Source organism: Cynara cardunculus (genome assembly GCF_001531365.2).
Source record: "Cynara cardunculus var. scolymus isolate 2C chromosome LG 2, CcrdV1, whole genome shotgun sequence".
Lineage (NCBI taxonomy): Eukaryota > Viridiplantae > Streptophyta > Magnoliopsida > Asterales > Asteraceae > Cynara > Cynara cardunculus.
In genome coordinates this window covers 65,774,478-65,790,055 of record NC_037529.1, presented here as the reverse complement: position 1 = coordinate 65,790,055, position 15,578 = coordinate 65,774,478, and the positions used below count along the sequence as shown (strand labels likewise).

General features: G+C 34.6%; 2 protein-coding genes across 2 annotated transcripts; one reads left to right on the top strand and one right to left on the bottom strand.

Annotated features, from left to right (window-relative positions):
- Positions 1-3,815: 3,815 nt before the first annotated feature.
- On the top strand, positions 3,816-11,228 carry LOC112506534 (histidine kinase 2). The gene is made up of 14 exons (XM_025110653.1): positions 3,816-4,681; positions 5,257-5,514; positions 5,664-6,113; positions 6,396-6,671; positions 6,802-6,971; positions 7,180-7,392; positions 7,587-7,773; positions 7,872-7,923; positions 8,011-8,240; positions 8,331-8,429; positions 8,520-9,181; positions 9,252-9,758; positions 10,380-10,790; positions 10,873-11,228. The coding sequence occupies exons 1-13, from the start codon at positions 4,307-4,309 to the stop codon at positions 10,627-10,629; spliced, it is 3,729 nt and encodes a 1,242-aa protein (XP_024966421.1). The 5' UTR covers positions 3,816-4,306; the 3' UTR covers positions 10,630-10,790; positions 10,873-11,228.
- On the bottom strand, positions 11,099-12,635 carry LOC112506535 (F-box protein At3g07870-like). The gene has a single exon (XM_025110654.1). The coding sequence runs from the start codon at positions 12,617-12,619 to the stop codon at positions 11,345-11,347; it is 1,275 nt and encodes a 424-aa protein (XP_024966422.1). The 5' UTR covers positions 12,620-12,635; the 3' UTR covers positions 11,099-11,344.
- Between the last annotated feature and the right edge of the window lie 2,943 nt (positions 12,636-15,578).

The following is a 15,578-nucleotide window of genomic DNA, read 5'->3' as shown; positions in this document are numbered from 1 at the left end:
CTAGTTTGTCAAACATAGCCTACAAGTTACAAAATTACTCAATTCTAAAATTAGATAAGATATTTAAAATAAATAAGAGATATATTTTATTTATTTTAAAGAAACGTAGTACTTTTAAAAATACATATTTAAATATTATAGACCCGATAATGGTAATTTCAAAAGTATGATATTTAAAGTTAAAATAAAAGATTTTTTTTGCATGTAATTTGGCTTTAACTGAAGTATCTATAAATAAACGATATTAAAAAAAGACGGCATAAACTGAAAATCAAATTTATTAACCTTAGAACATCTTTAATAGATGTCAAAGGATCTTTAATCTAACAGTATCGTAATCTTTGGCCTCTTTTGAGGTCATGAGTTCAAACCTCACTAAATGTGAGAAGTATGTGTGAATTTATTTGTTGCATTTGTCGTATATAAATATTGTATACTTAAAAAAAATCTTTAACAAATATATTACATTTGTTTTCTCTTTTTTCAAATTTGCAAATTCTTCAAAAAAAAAATTAAATAAGAATTTAGCATGACTGTTGGAACAAACTTTTTTTAAATCTTAAAAATTTCTAAAACAGTATAGATATTGAAGATGCTATTTTATGATGATTGTTAATGGGGAAAATATGAAGAAAAAAAAACTTGCACAATAATTATTGCAATTTTTTTTATTAACCTGGATATCCAACCCGCCATGCGAGCCGATTAATCTAGGACGACCACCTGCTTTGCAGATAACCCGGAGTCACCGCATTTGAATCTCCGTGGCCATAGGAGGATTTTTATTCCTCATTGAATTTAAACATGAGACTTCCTGATATTTTTGACTTTTAGAGTCAAGCTCAAACCAATCAAACATCATCCTTATGGTTAATTATTGCAATTTTTTATATATAAGAAAATTGGAATATTATTGTTTTAAAAATTTCTTGAAACTATGGATAATGCAACTTCACTTTTTATATAAGTATCTAATAACATAAATGAATTGATTAAATAATTCTGTAAAATAAAAATCAACGACCAAAAACATTTTTAAAATTATATATAAATAAATAGTGTATTTTTATTAAGAGTGGGGATATTTGGTAGTAATTATTGATTGGAGGGGTAAAGTTGTCTTTTTGGTTCCAACAATGTTATAGATTCTTTTAAGGAGATATGTTAATTTTCATGCTTTAAGGTGTCCCCTATCTCATAAATATGCTTCATTCTTAGTATTTGGAAAATATGCTTATTTTTCGTTTTCATATACTTTTTATATTTCTTTTCAGACCAGATATATCTCGCAAGTCGATCATCCTTTCGACCATACGTCATAATAGAAATGCACATAAGCCGGTGTTCGGATCGGTCAAACCTTCTTGACGACCACGTCACTAGAGCCTGAGATACATGCCAACACCAAAACATATAGTAAACAATTGTAACAAAACGAGCCTAAAACCATTTGTAAGCCAAGTATGACATTTAGGTGGAAGCAACGGGGGAGACCCGTATATATTGAAAGTGACAAGAACATAAAAGTATGTCACACAAACAATGTTGTCGCATGACACATCAAGACTTACAGTCCAAGTGTCCTAACGACTACTTAAGAAGTTTCACCTCAAGAGCCGGTTGTCCTTAGTGTCTATTCTTGCTAATTCCACCTCAAGGCTTGGCACACTTAATATCTACATCAAAGATAACATCTCAAGCGATGAAGATCTTAGTATCTACTCAAGACTCAATCCTCCTAGTGCCTACTTGTATGTTATATTTTCTTACTTTTTATTAATTTAAACTTTTTATTATTCTGCCTTTTTTTTTTCACTCTATTTCAGAGAAGAATTTAACATAGTTGTTGAAACAATTTTTTTTCAAATATTCGAAATTTCTAAAAAAAAAAATGGTCTGAAAAGTCATATTTTATAAAACCTTAAAAAATGTGATAAGAAAAAGAGTTCAATTTGTTGAGATGGCTTAATCCAAGCATGTGGAATTAATAAAGAGCAAAAGGTAGGGTCAAACCAATGATGACATTGATTATCATATAACCCATTACTTTGGTTCCTACTAACTCCATTATTATACTAATAACCCAACATACTTCATCAATGGGTGGGGGCCCACATCATAGTCTTACTTTATTTTCCTTTCCAAACTCCATACATTTATTAACAACAAAAATAATAGCTCAAGGGGTCAAACATTTGTATATGGTCAACTATGATGAGTGTGTGTTTTTTTTTTATTAATCTGGATATCCAATCTATTATGTAAATCAATTAGTTTTAGGACAGTCATCTTCTTTGTGGGTAGTTCGGAATCACCGTATTTGAACTTCCGTGATGGAAAAGTTTCCTATCACCATAATGGAGAAGTTCTTATAAGAACTTCATGCTCTCTAGGCGCTTGAACAAGATCTTTGGTTTTTACAATGAAATTTGTGAGAAGAGACATTTTTCTTTATTTTTTATTTTATTTTCTTGACTTTATAAACTATTAACATGTATTAATATAATAAGACCCACAAAAAGAATGTTCTTATAAAAACTATTATTATAAACTTTCAAGAGAGTTCTTAATTTGATAAGTTAGCAACAAAAGTGTAAAAATGAGGTTCTTATAATAAAAACCTCCATTGATGATGCTTTTATTACAACATTTTTAGATATGACACACGAATGTTTAGTCCTATAAATTAAAGTTCGGTATATTAAAACACTCAATCATTTTCAATATCCTATAACCCCAAATATTATTATATCCTAACAATTGAGGTTGTTTGTTTACCTCTTAATAATTCCATTAAGATGCAACATCTGAATCATTAAGGGATGAATCTTGTTTGACAAAAAAAAATCTACGTGTTTAATGGTTTTAAAACTATCTGAATGATTTTGTTCATGAGTCTCCCTCATCTTCAACACCCCACTTTCGTTATAAATAATTACCAAAAAATTTATATTACATTCTAACCATTTAATTATTCTGTAATCGTAAAGAAAACCCTAACAAATGGCCGTAAGTTTTTCCATAAATTTGGTATTAATGTTATAATTACTAAAGAAAATCTAGGTAGCATATATGCTAGAATTAGGCTCATTTCCCAATTAAATGCCTGAGCTTTTTCCATATTTTAATTAAAAGAACAGATGCCCACATCTTCCTCTTGCCTTCTCTTTTCACTCCCCTCTCTGATCTGATATCTCTCTGAATACTTGTTGGTTTCTCATGGCTCATGCTGCTTTCTCTTTTCTTTTTTCACAGTTTTGTTTATTCCCACTCAGTCTCATCACTCTTCTGCCACCAGTAAAATTGTAATCTGTTTCAGTTAAATATCATAAAAAAACATCACAAGAATCTTTATTAAGTAAATTATGTGTTTTGTTTGGAAATAAATTTCAAGAATATTATCAAGATTGTAGGGAATTAGCAAGAGAATTATAATAATGTTGGTGTTCTTGTTTTCTTGTTTTTTGTTTGCTTTTGATTATTGTCCGGTTAGCTTTCCTCCACAAGATGATGAGATAATCATGTCCCAGCCACGGCAACAACTTGTATGCTTCGCTCAACGCCAATTTCTAGAGAGAGAAACAGAAAGGGATTGGTGAAAAAAAGCAAAGGGGGCACCTCTCTCTTCTTCTTTTTTTATATCACAGCAGACAACACTGTATTCATTGATTCCAGCTGGGCTTCTGTAGTTAAATCCCAACTGGCTTTTATTCTTCAAATTTCTCTAATGACAATGGGTCTTTCTCTCTCTCTCTCTCTCTCTCTCTCTATATATATATATATATCTATATCTATCTCTATCTCTATCTCTCTCTGTGTGTGTAAATAAAGTTTGTTCTTGATGTTTCTTTCGGCTTCACAGAGGTTTTGGTGAGATGGACAGACCTTGATATATGAATATTAATATAACCCCATATTCCTTTCTTCTTAATACTTTTGTCTTATTCACTTATGATTTGTACGTATCTCTTAGCTTGTTCTTGCATATTTTACTTCTGCTTTTTCCAACAATAGCTTGTGATCTGCCAAATTCCCCTTTTCCGTTTTCTCTTCTTTCCAAAGGATATGGTTTTGGTTGGTTTTCACGGCTTCAGACACTGAGTAGCAAGAAAAAAGAAGCCATCTTTAGTCATGGTGGTAAGGACAGATACGATAAGGGAACAGATGGAATCATGGTGCTCTGCAATTCTCCAATAAGAGCTGCAATTATATGTTTCTTGAATTCTGATAAGAGTTCTATCAGTGGATTCTGAGCTGCTTTTGCTGCTAAAAATAACTTGCAACCCATAAAAGGCTCTGGTTTTTGATGAGTTTTCTTGCTGTTCCTCTTGAATTCTCAAAGCCTTTTCTCAAGATATGCAAGTGGGTTTTGTTTATAATGTCTTTGAATTGCAAGTTATCTGGAATAAAGGGTAGATTGTTGACCAATTCCAAGATGAGGAAGGCTAAGGAACCCTTGAAAGGATCTAATGGTGGTTGGAAATGGAAAAGGCTGCTTCTTTTTTTGTGGGTTTTCCTTGTTGCCACTGGGTTTTCTTGGTTCTTGTTTGGTTTTGTTTCAACCCAAAAGTTAGAGATATCAAGGACATCTGAAGATAATTCTTCAGGGTTGATTCAACAATTCAATGTCAGCAAGGACCATCTTCATGAGCTGGCTTCCTCGTTCTTTGAGTCAGATCAGGTTTGTTTTTATCAACCCTTTTTTCACAGTTACTGTCATGTTCTAACTGTTTGCTTTATTCTGAGGTTTCTGGTGCCAAAAAAGCATGATTCTTGTTTAATGTGTAGTTATTTTCCTTTGATCATCACTCATCAGTCTCTTACCACTTGATTAGGATGGTTGATGCTCTCAAGCCTGCAACTTTTGGCTTTTTATAAACTATTTAGCATCCATTGTACATGAGAACTTAAGAAATATGATGAATTTAGGGTTTTAAAGATCAAGATTCAAGATTCATACAATGCTAGGATAACTGCTTTATTGATCTTCAAGATGCACATAAATTGTTTCAGTTTCTTGATCTTATAGATGAACTTTCAGTCAATGATATGATGCAAATTTAACCCTGCTTCATCCCACTTAAAAAACTAACAATCCCAATTCGGATATTGGGACTACCGCGCTATAGAACTGCAGTGCCAATTCTTTTTTTGACTCATATCAAGACTAAAGGTGTTTGTTTTTTAAGACTTGTTGAGCTTTGAAATCTTATTCGAAGTATCGGCGATGTGAATGTTCTTGTTGGTGACTTTCAGATAACTTCCTTGAAATGTACCAAACAACTGGAACATGAAACAGCCGAGAAGAATGTAATCACCTGTGCTCTAGAAGTGCCATATTTGGAGAACCATGGACTTGAAAAGCAGAAATACGTAGAATCGAGGGAGAAATGCTGTATTTGTGATGAGAACATTCCTACAAAAGGTGACTCATCAATTTCTAGCGACAGTTCCGTACCATTATTTTCCCAATCCTTGCCGTCAATTGCATCGAAACTTCAAAGCACTACAGAGGTAAATCTATGACATTCACTTTTGTTGAATATGAAGCCTAATTTGGACCAGAAACCCGTCTGATGGTTAGAAAATTAGGAAGCTGGTAAATCTGATGTTCTTTAAGCTATAACTCGTATTTAATTGGTTTCATTATGGTATTGTTTCAGAATACAATGCAAACCATGGCACTCGGAAAATTTATAATAGAGCACTTCCATGGTCTTCAGTATTGTTTCATGAGGGTATGCCTGTGGGCCATTTTTGCAATGGGACTGAGCTACCAGATTTCTGGTTTACATAGAAAATTATGGAAAAAGCGCAAAAGAAAGGTGCATCGGAAGAAAGATAAAGTAGAGGGTTCCTCTAGGGGAGCTGGGAAGTGGATGAAGAAGCTGCTAGTTCTGTTTGTGTTAGCTGGTGTGGCTGTATCAATTTGGCTATTTTGGTATTTAAGTTCAGGGATTAGTTTTAGAAGGAAAGAAACACTAGCAAGCATGTGTGATGAGCGGGCACGGATGCTGCAGGATCAGTTCAACGTGAGCATGAATCATGTTCATGCGTTGGCTATTCTTGTTTCCACTTTTTACCATGGGAAGGAACCTGCAGCTATCGATCAAGTAATATTTCCATATGGGAAAGTTCGAATGAGAACCTTGGAACCAACTATTTCATTTATTATTCATGATGAATAACCGTGAATGATCATGAATATCATGCATTTTTTTATCATGAATTCATTATGAATAAAAGCGTGAATAGTTGGTTTCCAGATTCTCAATATATTTATAGTTCTTGTTTGGACCTGCTCCTATTTCCATAATTCACTGAATTAGATGACAAGAGTACCATCCATCATAAAGTTGATCTAACCATAGTAAAGGGTTCTTCCTATTTGACAGAAAACTTTCGGCGAATATACTGAGAGAACATCTTTTGAGAGGCCACTTACTAGTGGCGTTGCCTATGCATTAAGAGTGCGTCATCCCGAGAGGGAGAAATTTGAGAAAAAGCATGGTTGGACAATAAAGAAAATGGAAACCGAAGATCAGACATTGGCACAAGATTGTGACCCCGAAAAGCTGGATGCATCACCTATTCAAGATGAATATGCTCCGGTTATCTTGTCTCAAGAAACCGTAGCTCATATTGTCTCTATTGATATGATGTCTGGAAAGGTATCTTCATGAAAATATTTACTTATTTACTTCATGGTTCTTGTTGCAATGTCATAAATGGAACCTTTTTACTGTTGTGAGGTTGTTTAATTACAGCGGTGTCTCAATTTTCTCTTTCGTAATCGTTTAGGAAGATCGTGAAAACATTTTGCGAGCAAGGGCATCTGGAAAGGGGGTCTTGACATCTCCTTTTAAGCTTTTGAAATCAAACCATTTGGGTGTTGTACTTACCTTTGCCGTCTATAATACTCACATTCCTCAAGATGCTACATCGGAGCAACGAATTAATGCCACCGTGGGGTAAGTTTAACTCGTTACCAACTTCTTATTGGATAGCACTTGGGCTAGACTTGGACTTTTCTCCTCCATATATGTTGAAACATCTCTTCCATTCTCAAGGGTTCTTTTGGAGAGTAATCTAACGGGGTTCCACATATTCCCACATTTCCGTCTTCCGCACTAGGAGATTGACAAACTGTTTCTAATTCAATAGTTTCTTGAAAAACAGGTACCTAGGTGCATCATATGATATCCCATCACTAGTTGAGAAGCTTTTACACCAGCTAGCTAGCAAACAGACCATCGTTGTAAATGTTTACGACACCACAAACATTTCTGCAGATATTAACATGTATGGTCCTAACGAGACTGACACGGGGTTACTGCACATTAGCAGTCTCGACTTTGGTGATCCTGCTCGGAAGCATGAAATGCGCTGCAGGTCATTTCTGAAACCTTTGCAGACTTCAACACCACCAGTTTACAGAAACAAATAGTTCTATTGATTTTGCTTTCAAACTTCAGCATCACCTCTTATCAATAAGAAGTAAAAGAAGACTTCAGAGTTCAACACCTCTTAAAAAACAAACAACAGTTGGATATTTGCAACTATAATGGGATTTTATTTCTTATCAGGTTCAAGAATAGGCCTTCTACACCTTGGACAGCCATAGCAGCATCAGCAGGACAGCTTATAATTGTTTTGCTTCTTGGGCATATCTTCTATGCAGCTATAAACCGAATTGATACAGTTGAACGTGATTATCAGGAGATGATGGAGCTTAAACATCGTGCTGAAGCTGCAGATGTGGCAAAATCTCAGGTGGGTATCCTTTCCTAGAGCTTTTAGATTCATTCTCTTTGCAACATTTATTATTTTATCATGTATATATATATATATATATAATCTCTTTTTTCTAGTTTCTTGCAACAGTTTCACATGAAATCAGGACTCCAATGAATGGTGTTTTAGGTAATAGACTATGCCTCTAATTTAAATCTTTGTTTGCTTCAAAAGCTGCTGTTTTTTCTTCAGCAAGTGATAAGTTTTGGATAACAGGAATGCTGCAGATGCTGATGGACACAAATCTGAATGCAAAGCAATTAGATTTCGCACAGACTGCTCATGCTAGTGGAAAAGATTTAATAAAGTTAATCAACGAGGTTCTGGATCAGGCAAAGATTGAATCAGGAAAGCTTGAGCTTGAGGCAGTCCCGTTTGATCTGCGCACCATTCTTGATAACGTTTTATCATTATTTTCAACCAAGTCCCAAGAAAAGGGTATTGAGGTAAATTCCTTTATTTTTAAAGTTGATTGCATCATCATAGACGCTATATATCTATTCTAACAAGGATAAACTGTTCTTGTGGGTGAGAAGTTGGCGGTTTATGTTTCTGATCAACTTCCTAAAGTTGTCGTTGGAGACCCTGGACGCCTCAGACAGATAATTACAAATCTTGTTTCGAATTCACTTAAAGTTAGCCCTCCTTCATTTGCCATAATTACAATTTATGCACACTACTACATCCATTTAGTCGTGTTCAACTTACACCTTATTCGGTTGCAGTTCACACATGACAGAGGACACATATTTGTATCTGTGCACCTAGCAGATGAAGTCAGACGTCCACTAGATATGAAGGATGAAGTACTTAAAAAGACTCTAGCCTCTGTTCAGAACTCATTGAATTCAATCGTTGTTTACAACACTTTAAGTGGGCTTCCTGTTGTCGATAGGAGGAAAAGTTGGGGATCTTTTGAGAAACTAAGTGGCACAGATTCGATAGATCAATCTGAAAATATCAAAATCTTAGTAACGGTTGAAGATACAGGTGTGGGTATCCCAAAAGATGCACAAAGCCGTATATTCATGCCATTTATGCAGGCGGACAGTTCCACATCACGAACTTATGGTGGAACTGGGATTGGATTAAGCATTAGTAAAAGATTAGTAGGTCTGATGAATGGAGAGATTGGTTTCGTTAGTGAACCTGGTACTGGAAGTGCATTTTCATTTACAACGGTTTTCATGAAAAAGGAAACAAGTTCTCTTGATACAGTACTGCAGCAACAGTATTATCCGTCGATATCAGAATTTGATGGGCTAAGAGCACTCGTGATTGATCAGAAAAGTATAAGAGCTGAAGTTACACGATACCATCTTCAGAGGATGGGAATCTTTGTCGAGATAGCATCTAGTTTGTATTCTGCACAATCTTACATATCAAGGTACATTTATTTTACAAATTGCAGGATATTTAATGACGTTATTAACAATCATTTGTCACTTATCCTGCAGTGATTCAGCTAATCTTGACATGATCCTCATAGACGAAGAAGTTTACAGTCACGAGTCTGATCTTGCACTTTTTCTTGGTCTTAAAGAGCTCAGACCAACTGATAGCACCAACATAGCAGGGATTGTACCAAAAATATTTCTCTTGGCCAACTCTAAAAGCCCAGCAAGACACAATGAACTCAAATCAGCCAATTTGGTGTCTGATGTTCTTGTGAAGCCTCTTAGATTTAGCGTCTTGATATCTTGCTTTCAAGAAACTCTTATAACCGAAGATAGGACACAAGTAACAAGAAGAAAACCACCAACTCTCGGGACTCTGCTATGTGAAAAGAAAATCTTGGTGGTGGATGATAATGTCGTAAACAGAAGAGTGGCCGAAGGTGCTTTAAAGAAGTATGGAGCTATTGTCACCTGTGTAGATAGCGGGAAGGCTGCATTAGAAATGCTTAAGCCGCCTCATTTCTTCGACGCCTGTTTCATGGATCTACAAATGCCAGAAATGGACGGGTAAGCAACTGGCTCCATTGTTCAGTTTCCAATATCTTCACATTTTGGTTTAAAAATCTCATTTTTTCATCTTGATTTTCCTAAAAAGCACGACATTCTAACTCCCAAGTTTAGCATCCACACTGTCTTTTATACATGACCTCTGATAGAAGTTCTTGGAGACGCAAAAGATTAAGATAGCAGATAAGGTGCTTTTTGGTTGGTTTTCCATTGAATCCTGTGTGAATAAAGTTGTCTGCCTGGATTATTTTGTCTATATAGATTGAGAAAGTTTTTGCTTGGGAGGGTTTTTTCCTAGATGGAAGGAAGCGAGAAGCGATTCTCTTAGCCGGCATACCCGACAAATCAAAAAAGCTTTTTAATTAGGATGGTAGGGGTTGGAAAAAAACTTGGTTTTTTGCATAAAGCTCTCCCCTATAAGCTTACTGAACAAGCCACTTTTTGTATCATTAAGCCATTATCAGACAGTCATGTATGGCCGACCGAACTAGCTGTGAATCCCATTAAATTCATTAAGTTGCTAACAAACAGACCCTAAGAGTGGGGATATACCGGGTTTGTTTGATTTATGCTAAAATCTAGCACTATCTCATAAAGTCTAGCACTATCTCAACTTGTTAGGTTCGAAGCTACCAAACAGATCCGCAGTCTAGAGAACAAGGTTAATGAAGAAATCCAATCTGGTGAAGTAGCAGTCGAAATGTTTGCAAATGTTGCTCATTGGCACACGCCCATTTTAGCAATGACTGCTGATGTCATTCAAGCAACGGATGAAAAATGCATGAAGTGTGGGATGGACGGCTATGTCTCAAAACCATTCGAGGAAGAACAACTGTACACGGCTGCAGCCTGCTTCTTTGAGTCTGGTTAAGAGGCTATAAGTGGTGCACATATCGCTATGCTGATCCAGCATGCGGATATGTGCTGAACTAACTTAACCATGATTAAGGGCCTAAACAGTCTGGTTAAATGGCTGTTGGGTTCTGTCATCATTAGCGGCATCACCATACACAGTTGTTGTTCCTAGCCATGGTAACCTCTTTACCCAATCTGGATTTTTTTCTTCACTTTTGATAGTGTGGAATTCTGATGATTAGTTAAACTATATATACAGGAATCCGTATGTAATGATTTGCCGAAGAAAGAACAATGGAGCATGGAAGTTCTTGTATATAAACCCCCATATGATCGATCATCTTCACCAAAGTACATGAATCTTTCGAATTGGGATCTTGTATGAGAAAGCTGACAGGAGAATAATGGGAAAAATATGAGCAGATGTTCGATTGAAGCCTTCATCAACTGATTTCAAGTTCAGATGTACATGTTCTAGATTGATTGTAAAGAAAAACGACATAGATTTATCGCAATTGTTGTACAAGTTCTCGAATCATAATTCTGTAAATTGTGAACTAGTGCTTTTTTTGTGACTAGATGAAAGAAGTCTGTAATGGAGTTATGCTTCTGAAATGTATATGAATCTCTGCCAGTTTCAGATTTAAGAAACTAGTGTACACGACAACTTAGAATGCAATCTTTCTAACCTCAAAAACATCTACAGATTTTGTGTTTTTTGACATCTAGATTTAGGTATGGACCCAATTGAGGGTACCAACATGAACAATTGTCTGAAACAACTTCGGCATCCTAGGAAAGACGACATCTTTAAACTCTTTCCATTTAGGATCGTATTTGACCAAACTCCCACCTCTGTATTCCAGCAAGATATCTCCATTCTTCAAAACGCACAGAACTCGAACCATCCTTCCACCCAAAGGCCACCTCCATATCCCATAATGGTGCTGCTCGTGGCTAGGCATTTTCGCCGGAAAAGCTCCATGGATGACGAACTCCTTCATCCAAGATTCCTTAGAATCGTATTCCTTCATAACCCAAATCTCTAACTTGCCATACCCACATGAAATCACCGCCGCTAGACAACCTTTTATGACGGCCAAGTGATAGTTGCCACGGTTAACGATGGCATGGCCAGGCTTCGCCACCACCTTGAACTGCTCGTCTTTCAGGTCAAAAGAAATGATGGCTCGACCTGGAACGCCGGCGATCCGGCCGGGTCGACTCACCCAATGGATTCTCCCGTTCACTACAGGAGCTTCTGTTGCTTGTCTGTCAAGATGGTAAGGCACTTTCCCAAGGCATCTCCATGAACTCTTATTGGTTTGTTTAGAAATGGTGAGAATTTGAACCTCCGATTTGGGGTAATTCCGGTTGTTTCTGATGATCCGACGGCGGACCTGCCAGTTTCTGTAATACACAATCTTGACAACTTTGTACTCGTTTGTAACCGGATGAAACCCGAACCCGAATAGAACCTCCTGTTCCTGAAATTGCTTAGATTTGGGGAGCTCCAGATAATCCATAGAAAACGGGTTGAACAAGAAAACGGGTTCCACATAAAGCGAATCCGATAAGCATAACAAGCCATTACATGAACCCACGACGTTGAATTCCGGCATGGAGCCAGAAAAGGGTGTGTATATCTTTCTTACAATCTTGCCATCACCATCACCATCACCATCACCATCACAACCGGATGATGATAATTCGACGAATGAGAGGTGGTTACGGATAGGGTAATCGCAGTGGAACAACAACGTCGGATCGTCATTAGCCAGCGCAGAGTGGTGGAGGCGGGAAAGGTCAGGGTCGATTGACAGCAGCTTCCATGACTTGCAAACCAACCGAAACTGAATCAGGGATGAAATGGGCAGCCTGATGAGTATAGCTAGGATTACATCTCTTGGTAAATCCTCCAATGGAAGACACTCTCCATGAACCTTATGATCATCTCCATCCTCAACTGAGAGTTTTAGCTTTTTGTTTCTGGGTGGTTCGATCATGGAGAAAGAGATTGAAGAATTGGAGGAGAAAAGCAAGAGATTTGTGTAGAAGGAGAGGCGTATATGATGGCCATGGGATGGGAGGAGTTGAACTTGGGGAATTGATTAAGCCATAAATTGAGTTGGTGGGCTCCACATTGAATAGTAATTTGGAGGCATATGTCACAAAAGTCCATCTTTTTCCCTTTAAAAACGGATGTGAAGCCCTTAATTGAGTTTATATTATTACTAACAAATGTTTAGAAATTGTTTGACAGTTGTTGAATGATTTGATATAAAATGATTAAATTATGTTGGTTGGGTTCAAAACGACAGACCGGATCACATCAGAGGACCTTTTTATAGCACAATTAATGTTTAGTTTTTAATTCACGCGTTATTATCCTAGATATTTAAAAGAGTAAACTACGATTTTCATCCTTATTGTTTGATGTTTAGCGTGATTTTCGTCCCTGTCATTTAATGTTTATGATGATTTTTATCCTTGGTATTTAGAAAATGCTTTTTTCATCCCTATGGTTTCTATTTTGCTTCGATTTTTCCATCCAACTTTGTTAGAGAAAGTGTTTTTTAGGGTTTAGGTACCGAATAAAACTAAATTTCTTGGTATTATTTTTTATAGAGTTTTTTTTATTTTAAAAACCAGTTGACTTTTTTTTTTATTAAATTCATTTTAAAAACCAGTTGGTTTAAAACGAGATATCAATAACTAATAGAAAAAATCAAATTATTTCTTTAAAATTATTGATAAATAAATGATATCTTTTTTTTTTCTTCAAAATTTTAGGTTGAAATCTCTTCTATAATTAATAGTTTTTTATTTTTATTGATTTGCTTGATCATTTTATTTATTTTATATATGAATAATTTAATAGGATTCAACGATAAATAAAAAAATTAGTTTTATCTTATACCACTTGGTTATTTTTTATTTTATTAAATATATTTTGCTTTCACTATTCCATATTTTCATTTAAACTTTATTTTTATTAATTAATCAAATTTGTTTAATATTTAAATTAAAAAAAGCATGCACACACACACACATATATAGTATTAAAATTTAATAAAGAAAGAAAATTCAATAAATGAAATTTGAGGATAAATATTTAAAACTCCATATACCACAAGGATTAAATATGTAATTTCTCAACAACACTTTTCGGATTTTCAACAATTGTTTCTAAAAGAGTCTGGTGAAGGGATAAAACTAGAAGAAAAATGAAAAGCATAGGAACGAAAAAAAGTAGTTTCTAAAGACCAAGGACGAAAATTGTTATAAACATCAAACTATAGGGACGAAAATTGCTATAAACATCAAACTATAGAGACGAAAATTGTTATCAACATCAAACTATAGGGAGAAAAATCATAGTGATATTTTGTTCTAATACACCTCATATTCACACTAATTTGTGTAGTTGGGAGATTATATGAATTAATAACACTTATTTTTAAATAAACATGATTTCCTGGATGAATTTATATTTAGCAAAAAGAAAATTAAATATATGAAAAGACATATTTACCCTTTATAAACATACAAATGGTAATAATGATAGTAGGTGTAAAATTGAAAAGTCAGTGAGATTTAGTCAAACCTAAAGATTGCACCATATCTTGTAACCTTTGAGTTTAATACTCCTTTGTTATTATCTATATTATTATTTATATATATATATATATATATATATATATATATATATATATATATATATATATATATCAATTTGTAAAATTAAACAAGCGTAAATTGGTCTTCTTATCGAGTAAAAAGTATCATAATTATGTATTTCTAAAATTGTGTATTTTTTTATTATAGATTTTATTTAAGACGGACAAAGTATGATTTTATCTAGGGGTTGATATCCTCACCCCCTTACGATCACTTCTCACCCCTTCTCTCATATCTTTCCCTCACTCACACTCTCACATTCACCAAATTTTTTAAAATTTTAATTTTAAATTTACACTTTATGTCCCTGTAATTAGTTAATTAATTTACTTTACATCATTTCCTTTTAAATTTTTCATTTTACACCCTTATCAAATTAACACATATAACCATATATCAATTAAAACATATTTATAAAATACATTTTTATTTTAACAAGTTACACCATTATAATCGTCTCGTTAATACCTTCAAAATGAGACCAATATTGAATAGTTTTTGACTTAATTATATTATTATAATACTATGAAAAATATTTTTAATATACATAATTTATTTTTTTAATTTTCGTTTTACACTATTATCACATTGAAAAACATAATTTTATATTAACTAAAATTAGATCTAACAATGAAATTAACTTCTTAGGAAGCATTTTCATACCCTTTATTCATCTTGTTCATCTTACATACTCATTTTTTAATATACTTTTTATTTTAACAAATTGCACCATTAAAATCGTCTCGTCAATCTCTTCAAAATGAACCTAATAATGAATTTGGGGACGAATTCGGGGATTTTAACGGGGACGGGGGTTGGGGCGGGGACGGTGATCTCCGGCCCGACCCAATATGTATATATATATATATATATATATATATAGAGAGAGAGAGAGAGAGAGAGAGAGATTTTAACGGAGATTTTAACGGGGATCGGGGAAACCGCGGGGACCCGATGGGGATCCCCGATAAGATCCCCGACGGGAATCGGGACAGTTTTAGCTATCGGTTTCGGGGACATGGATACCAATAACTGGCCCGAACGCTGCCCGTTGCCATTCCTATTAAAAATATGTTTATATTTTAATAAGTTACATCATCGAAATCGTCTCGTCAATAACTTCAAAATGAACCAAATATTGAACATCGTTTTATTTAATTATGGAACTGTAATTATATAAATATCATAAGGGTATAAAATAAAAATAAAGAAGTAAATAAATATAATAAATTTTTAAAAAGATATAAAGTATAAATATTGAAATTTTTTCATATACAAATATAT